Genomic DNA, 19,261 nt, shown 5'->3' on the forward strand with positions numbered 1-19,261 from the left:
CAGGCTCTACAGAAAACCATAGTGTTATCTCCCAAAGGAGGATTAAAAGAATTCATTCTCAGAACATTCTTTCATTAAAAATAAAAATGGTGGCTTCACCTGGGTGAAAACTTGTATAGTATTTTCCACATTGCCTCATATGTCATATACTTTATGTTGTCTGGTTTGGCTCCCCCTCCCACCCCCCAGCAGGGGGGTGTGCTGAGGAGTGACACTCAGCTGGGAGTTTGCGGGGGGCTGGCACATAATGGTCTGTTTCCCTTCCACGCTCTGGATTCACTAACACCTCTGCGAAGGTGAGCACAAAGTGGCTGACCTAGTTTGATCATATTATATGTGCACTTTTCAACCATGTAAATGACATGTCAAGGCATAACATGGCAGTCTGTGGTAGAGTAAAAGCAGTCTTGTTTTCAAGGGTGCTAGTACTAGTAATTACAGGTAGTCTGTTAGAAAGAAATAACATGCAGCTATGCACCACAAGTCTCCAAGCACTGTCTGGTATAATTGGGGTCAAGGAGAGTCATGTTCACACCCTCATCTTAGCCAAACCAGGCCCTCGCTTGGGTTACTCATCCTGGCCATAAGCAGCTCCCCCCATGTCCACTCATGCTCAACTAGGAGCCAAAATGTCTTTGTTAGTGACATAAGAACACTAAGGGAGAAAAAGGGGCCCCCATCAATCTTCCCCGTATATCACATCCATACACAGTTTGACCCCTCCACACTAGTAAGTGATTAGACACTTGCCTGCCATTCTGCTGCAATCACCCCAGAACATTACAGTGGGACTGTACAAGGCCTGTGTAAATCTCACTGATGCTCTATTTGGAAGGGTTAAGTGGGATTTCTATGTGACTAGGCCTCCTTCAGCACAGAGGGAATTTCACACAACTGAGAACCTGTTTTTCCATGGACTTTTAGCTTTCTGGTTTTGAACTGTATCTCCACCACACGCACACACGCACACACGCACACACGCACGCATGCACACTTTCACTGGATAAGCTTTTAACCAAATAAATTAACTTTATAATTCAATTAGCTTTATCTTACAAACAGAAGTTTTAAAATGACCAAAGAAATAACTGAAAGAAAAAAATTCCCAAGCAAAACCCAATTCTACTTTCAGACCATACCTTAATAAAAATAACTGCTTGTTAAGTAACAGACTGTCCTTCTGTTTCCAAATGCCACAATCAGTAGCAACACTGTTTCAATTAATACTACATTGCTGTCTTTATATCATAATATATTGGGCCAAATTGCCTGTTGAAAGACCTCAATATGCAGGTCATTTTCCTGATGGATATTTTATCAACTCTTAAAGAATCACACTTAAACACTTAATTAAACAGAAAAAAAAATGCTTTTCTATATCTATGAAGTACAGTGCAGCCTCATGCTTCCAAGAATATTCGTTGCTTTTCCAATGAAAGATAGGTAACATCTGCTGTGCCCTGACGGGAGAGTATGTTGTGTTTAATTTCACTGAAGTGTTTGCAATACTCTATTTCACTGAAGTATTTGAAAAGGCAAGCATTGCACTACTTTTAACCATCAACAAGATCACTTTGGATTGCTGCTAATCAGGATTAAGCTGCAGGATGGTGACCCTCCCTTTATCTTGGTCAAGTGCCTTTGAAATGATAGAAGCTCAATTTGGAAAGGCTCTTCTGTACCGTTTCCAGCCTTCTCCCCAATTAATGGCTTCACTATCTCCTGCATTAAACCCATAAGCATTTCATTTAGCCTGCCCCTGAATGTCTCTCGGGAAGTTACTTCAATACAGTCCTTGGCAAACTGTTCCATTAGTTACTTAGTATCTCTAGTCATACTTATTAAACTCAGGCATTAATATTTTGGTTACATCATTCTTACCATAAATAATTCCTTTCCCTCCATGTATTTATACACAATTTTAACATCCCTGTTTTGTTAAGCAGCAGCAATTATCATTCTAATGGTGATAGGAGTCTCTAGAGCTGAATTCTTCCCTCATCTATAACAGTAGGTTCTGATCCTGCACCTGACTGAGCCCCACTGAGTTCAAGGTGCAACCACCTTAAGTCAAATGAAGGATCATAACCAGCTAGTTGCTTAGTGTCAGAATCTTTACTTCTTAACACCCTTTGAGGCTGTTGAGAACTACATAACCCTGGCAGAAGAACTTCAATGATGTTATAATGAAAAATTACCATTTGTAGAACATACCATCTTCAACATGCCTCTTTGCAATCCCTATGAAACTTCTACATAGTTGCTTTTGTGGATGACAATTCTTCCTAGCTTTTATTTTAGAAAGTATTTCCTATAGAATCCACTCTGTTTTCTTTCTGACTTTATGATCTGAATGTCTTTTTAATAGTCTTGTTTTTAATACACTTTATTTGTGTCTATGATATGAAACTGTTGCACTGTTGAAAATATCAGAAATGTGATAAATTTAGAGCTGGTAAAACAAATGGTGGAATTTTTTTGCAAACATATTTAAAAGACTGTTGTCTATTTTTTGTCAAAATTTTAAAAAAATTCCAGCAACTTAAGCTAGTTTAAGCATTGCCCTTGGAATCCACATCTATAATTAGGACTATTTACCACTGTTAGTGGCATAAAGGAGCAAGTAGCACTTTTATATATGTCTCATATTGGTTATAAGATGAATTCTTATTTAATCCATGGGCTCCTTTTCAGTTTTTAGCTTTATAGGATGGATCTGATCAATTTTAAAAAGAATCTTGCTTTTCACTCCAGTTCAAACTAGAATGATTCAACAGCACAGTTTCACACGTCTAAGGATGTTGCATTGCTGTATAGATGGGAACATGCACATGACAGAGAAAATAAATCATTTCCTATACATGTGGCCATTTCTTGGCTGCTAAAGGAAAAACTGTGCCAGGCCTTACCAGTGTGGCTTCGTTTGTGAACCATGAGCACATTGGGACCGATGCAAATTATCCCACAGATATCACATTTTAGCTTTCCGTTAGGAAGTCGAATGCCTCCAACTCCTGACATAGCTTTGCTGCCTGGGCCATTGTGTGAGCCATTCATTTTCTCTCCAGAGGCATCAAGCATTCGTAAATCCTCCGCACATTCTTCCCCATTCAATTCACAGGCACGCCCATTCTCTTCATCACTCTGAGTCTCTATTTTAATATTACTGGCTGAAAAAAACAATACAGGAGGCCCCTCAGTTTTGTTACAAAACAAACACAGTGGCAAAAAACAATCAAATCAAAGGAGTTAACTTCTAAACAAAATGTACAATATACCTAAACAAAAGAAGCTGCAGGTATGGCAATGCTTACATGGGCAACACAGTAAGAGTGATGGCATATGGAACTGTGGGCTGTGGGTACACCGGTAAGACAAGACATGATGGGGTGTTAGGCACCTGAATGCATTTAAAACATCCATTCAAGACCCCTTTCAGATTTATGCCATTGTAACATCTGGATTGTCAAAGCAGATAATACCCAGAATGACATTATACTGAATCCATATCTTTTGGATTTGTCAGGCATTGAAGAATGGAAACCAGTACCCATGAAAGGGAATGGATACCATTTTAAACAATATTTCCACTCTGCCATGATAGCCTTACCAAGACATCCCTTGTTGTGAGGAAGAAAGATGATAATTTTTGTCACTATGGAAGGAGATGGCTGAGAAGTGTTAAGCAAGAGAACTAGGACTCTGGTGAAGAAGCAAGCTAAGGCCATCAGGACTGGAGGCTGAAGTACAGGAGTAGGAATCAAGTTCCGGGTACAGCCTGACTTGGTAACAGAAGCCTGTTTCTGGAACCACCGGTAAATGGTGAAAAGTTGACATGTCAGGATGAAGGAGTGGGATTTCTACAGGATTCAATATAGTTGCTACAAGGGCCAGAAATGAGTGATCCTATGCTTACGACATAGTAATTTCATCACCCTGCAACCTGAGTATGTGAGAAACACTTGCATTATAATCCCTTAACAGAATTACATCCAAAACAGCTTTTGTTTTTTTTCTTTTTTTAATTTATGTGAAACCATATATTTATGCCAGAAAAACGGGTAAAAAAAAAGACGTTTTGAATTATTATTATTTTTTCTACAAATGACTAAGCTACAGGTATAAATCCTGCCTGTGAAACCTGCTGAGGTGGTATCTTATGTGAACACATAAAACATGTGAAACAGTCCTTGGAAGAGTTTTATTCCATTACAATTTCATACATCAATCCTTTACAAGGAAATATGGAAAAAAAACAACTTTTTGAACACATAATTAGCAGGCATGTGCACATGTTCATGCACCTTGCTTTAAACTGTGTGATCATAGGTCGGCCCCCCACTTGTGCACTGGGAATGCAATTTAAGTCAGGGTTGGGGGAGGGGCAAGCAAGATAAGGGTGGGGCTAGAAGGTGCATCTGTGGGTGGGGACGGGAGGGCAGACAGGCCAAGCAGTCTGTCTGAGGATGTGGGGGCCAGTTGGTTAAAAATAGCCTGGTCAGGGTGGGTAGGAAAAGTACAGCCCAGAGGCTGGGGCAAGTGGTTGGCTTTTCAAGCCCTGGGGATGCACTCCAAACATGTACATACATTTGGTTAGATTGGATATGGGTTAGCCCAGTCTACATACTGTGCCTCCTTAGGTGAGCTATGTTAGAATGGGCAGGCCATTTTTTGCCCAATCTAAACTCCCCAAATCTATGATTAGTTCGTCATTTAGACCTAAACCGAGTTAGGTTGATTTATGTGTAATGTCTGAACATACCCACAAGGCACATCTACATGTTTATTAATGTGCCGTAGTTACTGCACATTACATTTAGTACTTGTATAAGCAAATACTAAATTAATGCGCAGTGACCAGTGTTACTGTGCAGTAGCATTGGCACATGCCTTTTTAGTGATGCTACTGTTCAGTAGCCTAATAATACTGCCCAGTAGTGTATTAGCACTGTTTGTACTCTGACACACTACTGCAAAGTATTATTAGGCTACTGTGCAGTTAGTGTCTTGTGTAGACATACCCAGTGTCTCCTAATCCAGAGTCAAGATCTTTATAGAAGAATGATTTCATGTAAAAAGTCATAATTTCATTTTTTCTTTTAAATAATTTCAGGAGACAGAAATGATAATGAAATACAGAAAGAGGGCAGTATTTGCCCCAAACGTAGGTCATCAAGTACATCTACACAAGAAATCAGTTTGCAACACACTGAATTTTGTTGTCCTCAGCAACCTCACTGAAGTCAACTGGTTTCAATGGCATTGAACAATTTCCTTGACAATATCTGGCCCAAATAATATACTACCTGGGATACAGGCACTGAGGATGATAAAGTTAGATTATAGGGCCGGTTTGTTGAAAGTCTTTTGTAAATCCATATTCTCATTCTAGCATTTTTGTATGCATTTTTTAACTATTGTATTTTTTCTAGATATGTAAACTAATCTCAAAATAGGGGAGTTATGAATATCAGCATTTGTTTTCAAACTTCTACTCTGGAGAGCAACTCAGAGGTCTAGGAAAACCTAACAGTCACCTGTCTTATGAAACAAATATTTGCATAAACTTATGTGACTGGCAAATCAGAAGTGATTACTAGTTTCTTCTGAATTCAGTGGCAGTCAGGAAGCACTCATTTGCAATGTGCACTTGGTCAATTCTGCTACAGATATCAATATTGTTCACCTCATAACCAATAATAACGTACTGTCTGTTCCATGATTGTTTTCAACCAGGCACCAGGCTTTTTCTTCCTTGTAAAAAAATAACTGCTTTTGTTTAAACAAATGACACCTATTCAAGAGTTACAAACCATAGTCTATAAGGAAATTTGCCAACAGAAACTTTTAAATCATTCATGGCTACCAAACAAACAGAAAAAAGTATGTGAAAAACAGACTCTATTAAACAGCTAAGTCCTTATGTAATACAGACAGACAAGGATGAATTACTGATAAGTAAGTGACAAAAAAAATTTAAGGATGGACATGCTCTGCAGTGAACAGACAGTGAACTGTATACTTACGGGAAAAAGATTTAGGTATTATTGCGTGAAAGTCCCTATAGCCTCCAGCCCCATATGCAGCTGCAATAAAGAAGGCAAAGAGGATGCTGGGTCGTGGTATTTCTAGCAGTAAAGTCAAAGAAGAGGGCATTCTTGCTATAAAAAACATTGCTTCCAAAAAGACTGACAGAACTATAACCACAGGTATAGCAAAGAAATTAAACAGAACAAAACAAGAACAAAAGAAGGATCCTTAGAAGGTCCTTAGAAGATCCTTAGAAGATCCTTAGAAGTATGTGTACAATTTTTACTGGAAAAGCTGCTTTTCTCAAGAGTTGCATAAATTCTACCATGTTTGGTAAACCCCCAACATTTTTTAATCTGCATCCTGTAAATTTGAGGCAAAACTCCCAATGAAATCAAAAGAAGCTTTGACTGAAAACGCCAAAGCGAGAGTTCAGATTAAAGTCAGGCAGAGTTAAGAATCTAATTCCCTTAGGCCCTACCATGCAGTAGAAGACTGGCTTTTGTCAACATGCCACCCTTCCATTTCACAGAACTGCTCTTTGTAAGTATTCAGTCGCTTCTACTGACGATCAATGCCAAAAACTGAGTTGTTGTTTTCCCCCCACCTCTGCCAGCCTTGAGGAGTAGACAGAAAGGGAGCTGGATTCAATTGTGTGTGTACCATCAACAGAATATTTTGACTGAGGCCTTGTCTGTGCAGGCTTTCAGTCAGTGACACAGCTAAGCTGTACTTACGTATGAAAATCATGCAGACAGTCTACACTAGTGTAAATCCATGGTCCAATAGTGCCACTTGGAATAAGTTGTACTACTGAAAGTAATGGTGCAAAGTACCTATACTAAGGCTTTTGCAGTGATTCAGGTTCATTAGCTTAGCTGCATGAGTAGTTAAAACCTCCACTGTGGATAAGATTTAGCATCTAATAAGCCACATCCATGCAATGGCATTTATTACATGATAACACACTAGCATCACTGAGGGACTTGTTTAACTTTCAAAACTTTTGTGACATGAGAGAAGGAAAAAACCCACTTTGACTCTAAGACCTCAGGATGATTTTACTGATCTGGTTGTTAGCAAAACATTTACCTTTGGGTAAACTGAGCATACTTTGACCAATTTACCCTTCAAAGTAGAACTGCATTTTGATTACTGAGATACAGGTAAAGAGTATCAGTGTCCACTGTCATGACCCAAAAGGCATGATTGTGTGTGTGTGCTTCGGCATCAGAATTATCCACGCTAAGTTGCAGAGCATTGCACGGGAGTTTCCTGTAGCAAGAGGAAACCCCGGTGCAGGGACCAGTTTCCCGCCTTTTCTGCAGCTTCTTTTGCAGGGTGCATTGCTCGAGTTGCAAGAGGAATGCACGGTGCAAAAGAGTTCCCGCCACCGGTATGCAAATTCGTTCCCCGTGATTGGCTAGTGTTAAATTATTCACACGTGGCGGCTAGCGATTGGCCTGTTAGCCGTATAAGAGGCTTGAGCAGTTTCCGCCCAAGCCGAAGAGGACTCCACATCCATCTCGTGGGGACTCTGGGTACACGGCAGGGTAATAGAAACCCTGTGTGAGATCCAGAGGAGCGTGGCGGCCTGATCCACCGCCCACCTCTTCCCGCCTTCGAGCGCGACTAATATAAGACGTATTTACGATTTCTACATTGGTGGCCTGTTCACCCAGAGCATCCGGAGCTCTGCACCGTGGAGCCTAGCAGCCTCCACGAGACCGTCTGTGTTGTGTCTGTCTGTAACTGCAACTTAATCAAGTTTTCCAGCCTACACCATTGCCATCTCGGTGTAAGTAAACAATCTTTAAAACTACCGCTACGCGTCCGTGCCTAATTCCAGAGCGAAGGCCTTCCCTCTCCGCCCCCGCGTGCCCGGGCTGCTGGCCACAGCCCGCGTGCAGCGCGAAAAAGGGCTCGGGGCGCTCCCGGCCTGCACATCCACAAGAGGAAACTAGATGTGTCGAGAGAGTGGAACAGCATGAGTAGAAAAGGGGGTGAGAGAGAAAGAAAAAAACATTGACTTAAACTAGCAGATTTTAAAAAATTACACTTGATTTACTAATAGCATGGCATAAGTAATACCTATTAAAGATATTAAAACTTTGCCTGGAGATTTTTAGTCAGAATAAGCATATGTACTTGGGAATAATATGCAATACTGGATGCATCTACATGTACAATTGATCTGACCAAATATACTCTGCCTCAAGTTGAGCTACAGTAACCTAATTCTGATGTCACCATCTACATGCACGTTTAAGCGCAGTAATTTACTGCCGCATAGGATAGTACCTGTGTCTGACGGGACTATCATACACCAGAGTAACTTAATCTACTGTGCACTAATTGTGGCGCATGTGTAGATGCTGATGTTTTACTGCTCGTTAGTCTAATACGCAGTAAAGTGCACATGTAGGCATGCCGGTTGATACTTATTCCAATTTCTGCAGTAAGATGAGACCTGTATACTCTCCATCCCTGCTGTACTGGTAAATTTTTAGTGCTGTAGTGGTAAAATTAATCTATTTCCAGTGTTCAGCTGATGTGACTATTTCAGATTTACTGAGGCAACAATAGATATCTGGTATTTTATGGGTTTTCGGGAATAAAAAGGACAATTGCCCAATATTATCTCTATGTAGACAACCTATATAACACACACACCCACTATCACACACACACATGCAAACACTTATTATGAAGACCTAGCTCTTCTAACACAGTCAAGACATTAGTCTTTAATTAATTTACTCAAATTTGCTTAGCAATGACCTTTTAAGCTCCTATTAACTGAGGGCCAGATTCACTACTGTTACTTTATTTTCAAACCGGCGTAACTCCACTGCAACTAACTGAACTACCTCAACGTGAAACCAGGTCACATGCTTGTGAATCAGGTTCTATACACACACATGGGAGCTTAAATCAGAGGCTGCTTTTACCATGATGAATGTGCACATTTCAGCAACGTGACTGAGATACCCACCCTTCCAAGACTGCTATGACATACACTGGAAGAGAACTAGGAGGGAAGCAAAGGGAAAGAAGAACTTGTACATTATAAAAGAGAACAGTGACAGTATTATTAGAAGCATCCACTAATGTGTTTCTTTCACAATGCCCCGGTGCCTCCTATGGTTCCCCAGGTGTTAAAAGCTGCACCTGACCATCTGCCAGATCCTGTATCTTCCCACCCCACTACATCTTCTCACTACGTTGTCAATTGCATGATCTGAAGCACCTTGGAAAATAGAAATATAAGGACAGCAAAATAGACTGAACTTTGAGTGTTTCCATAATTACTTCTATTAGACTTTTATTTTTAAAGCACCATGAAGTTGCTGCAGTATTCAGGAAATACTGCCCAGATTGGAAGCCTGGCCTGCTGCTCAGTACATGGGGACAATATGGGTAACTTCAGCACAGAAGCTCTGAAGGGATGGCAGAGGGGGTTAGCTAATGGAAGGGGATCAGATTTGTAGCTCTTTGGACATGTGCTGTGAGGAGTACTGTTTACAGTTTTTGTTTCTCCCAGAAGAGTTTGGGGAGTGAAATCCAGACTAAGGTTCCAAATGGAAAATGTTGTGCTGGTATAGCAAGAATTAGGGAGACCAACTTAACTCTGGTTCCTTGAAAAGGGTATTTGGTATTTCAATGGGATGAGGGGTAGCAATTTGCTTTATCCTTTGACAAAGGGTGCACTCTAAACTCTAATGTCTGGTGGTTAGAGCACTTGCCTGGGAAGTGGGGGATGTGGGTTTGGGTGGGAGGCTCATAACCGGCTGCCTCCCTTCCCACAGTTTCTGAATGACTGCTGTGATCACTAGGCTCTTGGGTAGATGGCATATGAAGGCATCATCATGACCACTGTTTTGGAGCTGTATTCATGGCTTTTGGGGTGAGTTTGGCATGCTCAAAGTATAGCTAGCAGACAATACTTTTCAGAGGTCTCATGCAAAGATTAGACACCTCCCAACACAGATTCCCTTTCTGGATCCTGCCCCACTCTCCTCCCCAATCTAAATTTGCCCCAGGTCTTACCGAGAAGCCTACAGAACCAATCTTTATCAGGCCCCTAGAGCCTGGTTGTCAAAGGCATTTAAGCTCTTAAAGATGCAGGATCTTTCCAAAAACACTCTGGCAGGTTAGGTACCTTGTTCCTGGTGATTTCAATGAGACTAAGGCACCTCACAAGTTTCAGAACTGTTATTCATTCCAGTATGTTTGGGTTTGCACCCTGTAGCAAGTAAACACTTTGAAAAGTCTGGGGTGTAACCTTTTTTGAGAATCACATCTTTTGCTTCACTTTTGGATGAAACACCTCTGATACCCAAAATTCAGTAACAAAAAAGAGGCCCCTTCATGGGTTTGCATTAATTTGTGTGCATGTGACTTGTGTTTCAACAGTTCATTTGATATTCTAAGGGAAGTCAGACATCTTTTGCTGCCATTAATTGATCCTTTAATCATAGCTTTAAAATACTGCCACATTTTAACTTAAAGAACACTATAACCATACAAGCAACAGACAGTTAACTGGCTGTACCCCAACTGGAATATGTTCTAATATAGCCCTGTCTTCAAGAACTACATCAGATAAAAAGAACCAAAATGCAGTGTATGGATGAACTGTGGGATGACCTAGCCAGATATTTAAAACTTGGGCTCAAAACTAGTGGAGAAACTTACAAGAGTCAGACATTCCTTTACCATGTTTGCTCATGAGTATTGCACTGCTACTCAAAGCCAGGGACATCAAAGAAGTAACTCTGGATGAAAAGTAAAGGGGCATAAATTCTCTGCTGGATTTTAAAGGAAAAGGGGAGAAATAAGCAGAAAGAGGAGGAGGAGGAAAAGAGGAACTCCATGAATGTCTTGATGGATGGGAGGGACGGCAGTAAACTAAGCATGTGGGATAATAATAATCCCTGAGCAATCTTTCTGAAGTAAATTCCACCCATCCCTCTCCTCCAAAAGTCCCAGTCAATCCACTTGAGGATTCAATTTTTTTCTGCACCCCAGTTCTGGCTTTCAATCAAATATATTTCATTCCAGAAACACAGGCTCCTTCAGATAAGCTATCTCCCATGGGGCAACCAGCATGATGAGCTGCACCCATCTGGTAATCTGAGGCTGCTGTTTCCTTCCACAGAAAACACAAAACCTGAACTACAGTTCCCAGAAGAAACGTGTCAATGAAACAGCTCGTGCTTTTACAGTCTCCAATAAACAAAGCACTCGGCTGTTTGTTGATTGTACCATGCAAACAAATTAGCATGTCCTTGTGGTATTGTAACTGACCTGCAAGTCAACAGAATATTTTTACTGAGGCCTTGTCTGTGCAGGTTTTCAGTCAGTGACACAGCTAAGCAGATGCAACTGTACTTATGTATGAAAATTATGCAGACATTCTGCACTAGCGTAGAGAGTGGAAGTGAATGGACATTTGAAAAACTCCTCTGTATGTCCAGAAAAAGGGGTCCCTACTCCTCACGGAACTTTAATTAGTTACCCATAAAGTCCCTACCACATCAAGGAGAGAAGAGTTGTTTTCTGTTATATAGGCCAGGGTGGACAACCTGTGGCATAGGCACCTTGTGAGTATGGCATGCAGCAGACTGGGGAAGGGACAGGCAGAACAGTGGAAAATAGGGTGGGGAGCAGAAAGCAGAGCAGCAGATTGGTAAAAGAAAGGGATTTGAGTGGTATGCAGGGAGGATGCTGGCATAATCTGTAGCTCCTGAAAGGTTGGCTCCCACTGATGCCAGTGATCTGGCAATACATAACGTGTGTGCGCACATATATGTGTGCATGTGTAAGGGGTAGAGGGTTGTAAGACTGGGAGCCATCTCCTTAAAATCTGTTCCCATGCTGAAAGCTAAGCCCCAGGGGATCTGTATTTATCAAGGGGCCTTATAATCAATTTAGCAAGCCTGGTCTAGCTGATGGGTCTCACATCTCATTAGCTTATTGGATTTTGGATAAGAACAACCCCAGAACAAGAAGGGCATTTGAATCCAGCTGGTTCTTTGGCTCCTCTCCATGAACTAGCTGACTAGCACCATTAAAAATATGTTCGGAAGGAGGGAGAACAGCTTTATCAGTCAAAGACACATTATACTGGTGTCTCCAGTTCCACTTCTACATGTAACCCATGCTTCCTCTACGTGCACACTACCATCTTTTTTGGCTGGGCCACAAGGGGAGGTTGAGGAATCTGCTGCAGCCTTTTCTTTAATAAGCTGTTATCCCAATCAGGCAGTAAAGGCTTTCAGATCTCTGAAACCCCTGGCTGAATTTCACTGCTTTACGAGTTAATTGCTCCTTGCCGGTTTCCAGCAGACTTTATTTTGCATGAACATTACAGGATACGGAAGTGGCTAAAAGGCTTTTGGAAACAATGTAAACAAAAACCCAAGGCAAACTGCATATGAGTAAGATAAAATCATTGTCAGATTTAAAAACACTCAAAGCTGATAGGGCTGTACCTGCATGTATGCATGCATGTCAGTTTTGACATCTGTGAAGCTGCACTTGGAACTTCATGGCTCTTACTGTCTGTACACACACGAACAGTTTTCCAAAAGAAGCAGAACTTCAGACATATCACAATCTAACACTGTTAAGGCATCCACTATCTCTGTTCCTTCTTCAAAGCTCACTTTGGTGAAGCTTATCAGTGTTAATCTATGCTCAGCTACAATAACAAAAATCCAGCCTTGCTGTGGCTGCCCTCTACTCTCCTGTTTCACAGTGCTGTGCATAGTGGCAGAGAGAAAGTTCTATTTACAAGATCTTGAGTCATGAAGATAGCCTTAAGAAGACCTGAGGAAGGGTGCTGTGGTACTCAAAAACTTGTCTAACTGTATCCCAACCATGCAGTTGATCCAATAAATGACTGCACCCACAAAAATCCTTGCCTCTTGCATAGTTCCTGGACTATCATGGCTACATCACTTCAACAATACCAAAGACAGCCTTAGCCCTGCAGTAAAAGAACTGCTGGATCTGTATAGAATGCCAGTGTTTTGAGAAGAGGAGTGGTGTTTTTTGAGGTAGGAAATTAACAGTGGGTCCCAAAGACAACCCTTCCAGGTTTGTTTCTAAACAAAGTGTTGTGACTACTTGGAAAAGCTCATTGTTGAGTTATGAGAATAGAGAATGATGGAGACACCCTGGACAAGTATTGATACTAGAGACATCCAGAAATCCATCCAGCAGAATAAGGCTACATGGTGGGATTCAGGAATAAAAAGGCATGGTAGTTTGTGGAGAAAATTCAGCTCCATACAGAGTCAGGTAGCCCACTCTGTATGCTTCATATGTGAAGAATTTATAAGACTAATATGCATTAGGTAAAAAGAGCTATACTAATTATTGAAGGCACTATATCAACTACTGTGGAAAAGGACGTAAACATTTTGAATACTAAGACATGATGACCATTGACGTGTCTTTAATGACTTCAGTAAAATAGCATAGATTTATACCACTGGAGTGTCTGGCCTTTAAATCCAGGTGACCTGTTTAAATAGTAACATGCATGTTTAAAGTGATATCACCTCACTATTAGGTAGCCTCTTCCTTTTTCTTCAAGGTAGGCAAAATACCAGCACAATGTCCAGACATTCTTTAGCCATAATTCACTGTTCACGTTAAAAGATTGTCGATGATTCCCTGGCTTTCTTAAAGTTTGCCAAGTCTAAAATTAGGTCTACCAACTGCATCCAGGTTTGTGGGCGTGCCCATACAAGTTGCATCATTCCTCTGTGTTGTCCATCTGTTCTGGTCTTGAGAGAAAAGGCTGACGTAGACAAGGATCTTGCCACCTCAGCACTTCAGAAGCTAGGTTTTGTGACATTTCCAACACCTGGCCTACTCACAAGGCAAGACATGAGACATTTTGTGCTCACACAAACTTGCAAAGAATCTTGGGAATCTGAGGTTTTTATAGTCAGATCACTGAACTGAGAACTTGGCTTTTCATACTGTTGCAGCCCTCAACTTAGATTCATAGATTCATAGTGGAAGTTCATTCAACTTGTGGAAGTGATAATTTTTATTTTCCTTTCTCCCAGGATTGATTCTTCAGTTGGGAAAGAAGTTTGAGGTAAGTTACATATCCGACATATCAGACTTGTTCTGTTTCCTTGTTAGCGGTATTTACCTGACTTTTAAAATATTTTTTCTTCTTGGATTCTGGAGCTAGTCCCAGCATTTTTGATGATTATTAACAAATACCTTACACTCAACTGCACTGATGAAGAGAAACCGTAATGTAGATCTTTGGGATGGGGCAGAAATGGTTTTGTTAAATTCCCAGATCCATTGTTTGAATCTCAAGAATAAAGTGAGCCCTTCAGCAAGTCTCTTCGCAAAATAATTCCTTCCTCTACAGGTATCACAGCCAATATGTTGCCACTGGGATCCTACATCGTGTATTGTGACCATGCAACCAGTCAAGCAAGATGTCAAGTAATAGAATATTCTAAACAGGGACTGAAGAACGCGAAGCATTTACAGATTTGAAGTCTTGCTTAGGGTATGTCTAAACTAGTCTTACTGCAGCACACATTTATCCCAAGGTTTTGAAGCCACCTTTTTTTCTCACATTCCCAGTCCTGTTTTTAATGTATGGGACTTCTTTGCCTTTCCCAGGAAAAAAACAATAAAACCCTTCTCTCTTTACTTAGACCTCAACCATTGCGAGGACTTTGGGAAGAAATGTCCCTGTAACAGTTTTCTCTGTTATGCTGCATTCAACAGCTGTAAAAAATGCATAGGCGACTGGTAGGGGTTGCATGGGGGTGCACATGCCCCCCCTGACAGCCAACACTGATGCTGTCAGCAGGGCTGGTGCCCCCCTGACAGGGCCACCGCTGTTGGCAGCTTCTGCAGGTTCCCCCCCCAAATTCAGGAGGCACCAGTCACTCATGGAAAAAATGCTTCATATCATAGGCTTCCCTAGTCAGGGATCCCTTGAAACACAATGCTACAAAAGACGTAGAATTCACAAAAAGTATCAGACAACTCACATAGCAGAGGTTGCCTGACCCACTGCAAATGCCATCCCCTCTCAATTTCAGAAAACAAAATTCAGAGGGAAAGATTTTGGAAATGCAGGAAATGTTCAAAAAAGAAACAGTTTGTGTAAGATAGTAAACATTTTATATGACATGCGCTGTTGTAATATGGGCTGTAATGGATATAAAATACCTTGGAACACTGTTTATCAACCAGGGCCCTGGGACACGCTGGGGTGTTGTAAGGTGCTTTGAATGGTGCTGTGAGGGGTGAGGACATAAGCACAGCCTCAGATTTATCCCTGCCTGGCTGCTCCCCCACCCCCCACTGCAAGGAGGTAAGCACTGTAATAAATAAGTTAGTTTTTTAAATGGAGTGTTGTTCAATTCACAAAAGTTATAGGAGGGGTGCCTACAGTTTAATGACGGGTGCCATGTATCTAAAAAAGTTGAGAACCGCTGCCCCTGAGACTGAGGCCTGTTCTTAGTTTGCCCTAAAATGAGGCTAAAATCAGACATATACATGTAGAATTTGGTGGCGTTTTAATGAGGCATGTTAAGAAGCAATGGCAAGGTGGCATTTCTTGGTGATTTATTGGTATGGTACTGCCTTAACACTAAATTTTCTTCTCTCTACTCCAAGCCATATGAAAATCCTGAATCTGACCTCAAATCTGCTTAATAGATTCACTAGTGACTCAAAGAGCAGGATTGCAATGAAAGGTTCTCATGCTCTGAGAAATCACTTATTGCAGCACATGTAGCACATCACTTTGAAGAAGTTGGTGCTTAAAGAACAGAGCTCTTATGCAGGGGGGCATGACAGTCCTCATGAGTGCACACCCCTACTTTGGCCAATGTAATGAACTTGAAATGTGAAACAACTTCTAAACAGAGCTTTTCAAGCCCATTTCTGGTTTCACAGCTAATGTGACCCCTCTGGCATCAGTACCTGATTCATACACGACAAACAAGTTCAGAATCAAATCTTTCAGTTTCTATACCTGGATTTAGGACCACATTCTCATCTTGTGTAACATAGTGCAACTGCAATGAGATCCAGCCACTAGTGTTTCTGGCAAGTGGGAGACAAATAACACTGGTTTGGCCAGACAGAGTAAGCCACTTTCTGCCTTCCCCTGTCAATCAAAGATAATTCCACTGAAATAAGTGGAACTGCCCTGATCCCTAGTGCAAGCTTCCAAGCTGTGCACTGTAAATGTACCCGAGCTGTGATGTGCAATGCCACAGGCATGCCTGACTTCCCTAGAGCTAAGACTGACAGTCTTACTGAACTAGTCCAGGAAGTACAGTGATTTTGAGATGCAGAATAAAAGAAGTGAAGGAGACAAACACACTCATCCTTGCTTTTGAGCTAAGACCTCAATCCCACTCTCAATGAAGTCAATGGACAGGCTCATGTCCATTTGAATAGAAACTGGGGCCGTGCGTAGACAAAACGAGGGGCATGTGTGCATGACACTTTAAAGCGGGTTAAATGCTTTTGCATGGCTTTCGTGGTGTTGGTGTTTGCACACGTCGGCACTGTCTTGCACAGTAATTCCAGCCACTGTAGGAAATTCAGCGGCATAATGCACCTTAAATGATTTGGGGTGCACAAAGCTAGAACTGTTCTGAGGAGTTTTAGTTTAAAGCCCTACAGCTGCAGAGCAAAGCACTGAGCTCCATGCAGCTCAGGGGCTCTGCAGAAAGCCGGTGCAGACAGCCTGGCAGCAGCCCAGGAAGGCAAGCTCCTCTCAAGATCTTCTTTTTCCCCCACTGGAGCCTGCCTACTTGCCTGAGCTGCACTGGAGCATGGTGCTTCCCTCTGTGGCTGCAAGCTGGGTGCCTATGGGTGGGTGCTGCCTGGGTGAGGGGAGGAGCGCACCACTGCCATGGAGGGAAGTACCAACAACCCCCCCCCCCCCCAACGCCTCCCCCATGGACAGCCCAGGGACCGCTCTGTCCACTGCCAGCTTGCCCTCCTCTCCCTGTCATAAAATTGGGTGTGTGCATGACATGGGGGTTTAAGGGACCCTAAATTGAAGCGCTGTTTTTAAAAACCGACTGCTTCAATTTAGGGCCCCCGTTTCATCTACACATGCCCTGGGTTTCCACATGTGGATAGTTTCTATGAACAATGGATCACAATCTGAATTTAGGGTGCTAGTTTCCATCCCCCCAAATGCCTGTGATGTACCCAGGGAAGAGCCCTTTGATTCCGTGGTCTTCATCAGATCTAGTCTGACCTGCATAAAACAGGGCAGAAAATTTCACACAGAACTTCCTGAATCAAGACAAGAGTTTTTGGCTGAGCTATATGTATCTCTTAGATAGTCATTCAGTCTTGGTTTAAAGACACTGATTATGAGAAAATACACAACAACCATGGGTAAGTTGCTATAACAGTTTAAAACTGCTAAAAGCTTGTACCTTATTTTTACAACAAATTTGTCTGGCTTCAGTTTCTAACCCTTTGGAGAAGCCTATTCATCTGCGCGGGGGGGTGGGGGGTGGGGGTGTTGTTGTTCACCTACCCAAAAGTAAAAGATGTTAAAAAGCAACTAGGCAGAAGGTAGGTCAAAGTGGCATCTTAGGGCTATCTAGTTCAGACGGCATACGCTTTGATAGGTAACAGACGTAACAAAGATGCTAGCATCTGTCAAAGCAGGTTGATGTTTATGAGAGCTTGCGCCTCTCTGAAGCAGTTAGTCTCTAAAAGGTGCCACCCTTCCCTGCCTTCCTCTTGACTTCAGACTAACACAGCTAACCATCACTGTACTCATAAATACCAACCAGTAACTTTGGTTACTTCCAGTTATGAGTGCCCACCCTGAAACACCTGGAGGGGATTTCCTAACCCACACAAAACATGGCACATCCACATTCCAAAAATGAAAAAGTGTCTCAAAGTCAACCTCCAAAATTCAAGCAATAGAAAATAAATCTCTGTCCCCTCCTCTGAAAATCACAGCCGTACCATGCACCCATTAGCTTCTCAGAATTTGCCCAGGAGAAGATGCAGGCAGTACATGGCAAGCTAAGCCTGTATTTTGCTGTAAGAGATTAAAAATTCACTCCACATTAATGGATGAATTAATTAAACATGAATATAAGTAATGCAATCAGCATAGCACACCCCTGTGCTATGGGTTCAATGTTAATTACAATCTATTCTATTTAATGATCATTTTCAACACATCGCTGTTTTGGGGCTGACAATGGGGAGCTGCATAGAAGTTGTCAGGGGCAACCTGGACATTTGGGCAGGTAGGAAGCAGGAGTTCGCAGCACCTTGGAGGAACAGAGGGCAGTTTGAGTCTGGAGGATATGCGTGCTAAGTGGTTCTCCTAATATGATGGGTAGGAGAAAAGTTACTAATGCTGGCATTTCCTGGCATCTTTAGGTTACAGAGATCTCATCCAAAGCTGGTACAACATTGCTTCTAAATCTGCAGCTGCTCCACCTGGTCCTGGGACATCTTTTGCTAGAAAGCCCAGAGTACAAGCTGCTTTGTAGTGAGGGTCTACTTTTTTAAAAGTGCCTTGGTGACTTAGGAGCCTATATCCCCTTGGCTTTCACTGGGAAATTGGATTCTAAATCAAATTGAAATGCATTTGAGAATCTCACACCAAGAACCCCATAGAACCTGAGTTCAACTGCAACCATTCCAGAGGTATGTCACAGCTTCCTCCTTGTCCGGCTTAGCAGGAAACCTTGATCTGCTGTTCCTCTAACTCCTTCCACAAACAGCAGTCTGGACATATACCCATTTCCTCCCATCCCATACTTGAATGTCTCCTTAGCTGTCCCCTTCCTTCCCATCAGTCCTAGCCCAGAGGTTTGGAGCAGTTCCAACACTGGGTCTGGATCTGGGCCACCACACTGAAAGGCTGCAGCAGGCTTCCACCAGAAAAAAAAATGCTTGAAACAGCAACTGTGGAGCAGATGGGGGCAGCTTTCATCTCTCAAGGCAATTTTTCTGAACAGCCTGCAATCCTGGGAAGACCTTGCTGCCTCCCTTATACCTAGAAGGCTTCACATACAAAAGCATAAGACCTGCGTTTATAGTTTTAATTTAATCTGCAGATTCTGCTGCAGATCCTATGACTGAGGATCACTTCAGGCAGAGGCCCAGATCATGCTGAGGTCTGGCATTTGTTGATCACAGTGCAGTGGCAAGAGCTGTACTCTGTGTG

General features: G+C 42.1%; 1 protein-coding gene across 6 annotated transcripts in view; it reads right to left on the minus strand.

Moving 5' to 3' along the window:
• The window catches only part of IKZF1 (IKAROS family zinc finger 1), a 70,143-nt gene that overhangs the window by 22,436 nt on the left and 28,446 nt on the right, over nucleotides 1-19,261 (minus strand). For 4 of the 6 annotated variants that reach the window (XM_006025335.3, XM_006025334.3, XM_025206115.1 and 1 more), the window contains exon 4: nucleotides 2,910-3,170. The exons of the other annotated variants lie outside the window; for them this stretch is intronic. In XM_006025335.3, the coding sequence (XP_006025397.2) occupies nucleotides 2,910-3,170 (261 nt within the window). The remainder of the gene's footprint in view (nucleotides 1-2,909; nucleotides 3,171-19,261) is intronic. 6 annotated transcript variants of the gene reach the window in all.

This window comes from Alligator sinensis, unplaced genomic scaffold (assembly GCF_000455745.1).
Source record: "Alligator sinensis unplaced genomic scaffold, ASM45574v1 scaffold796_1, whole genome shotgun sequence".
NCBI lineage: Eukaryota > Metazoa > Chordata > Crocodylia > Alligatoridae > Alligator > Alligator sinensis.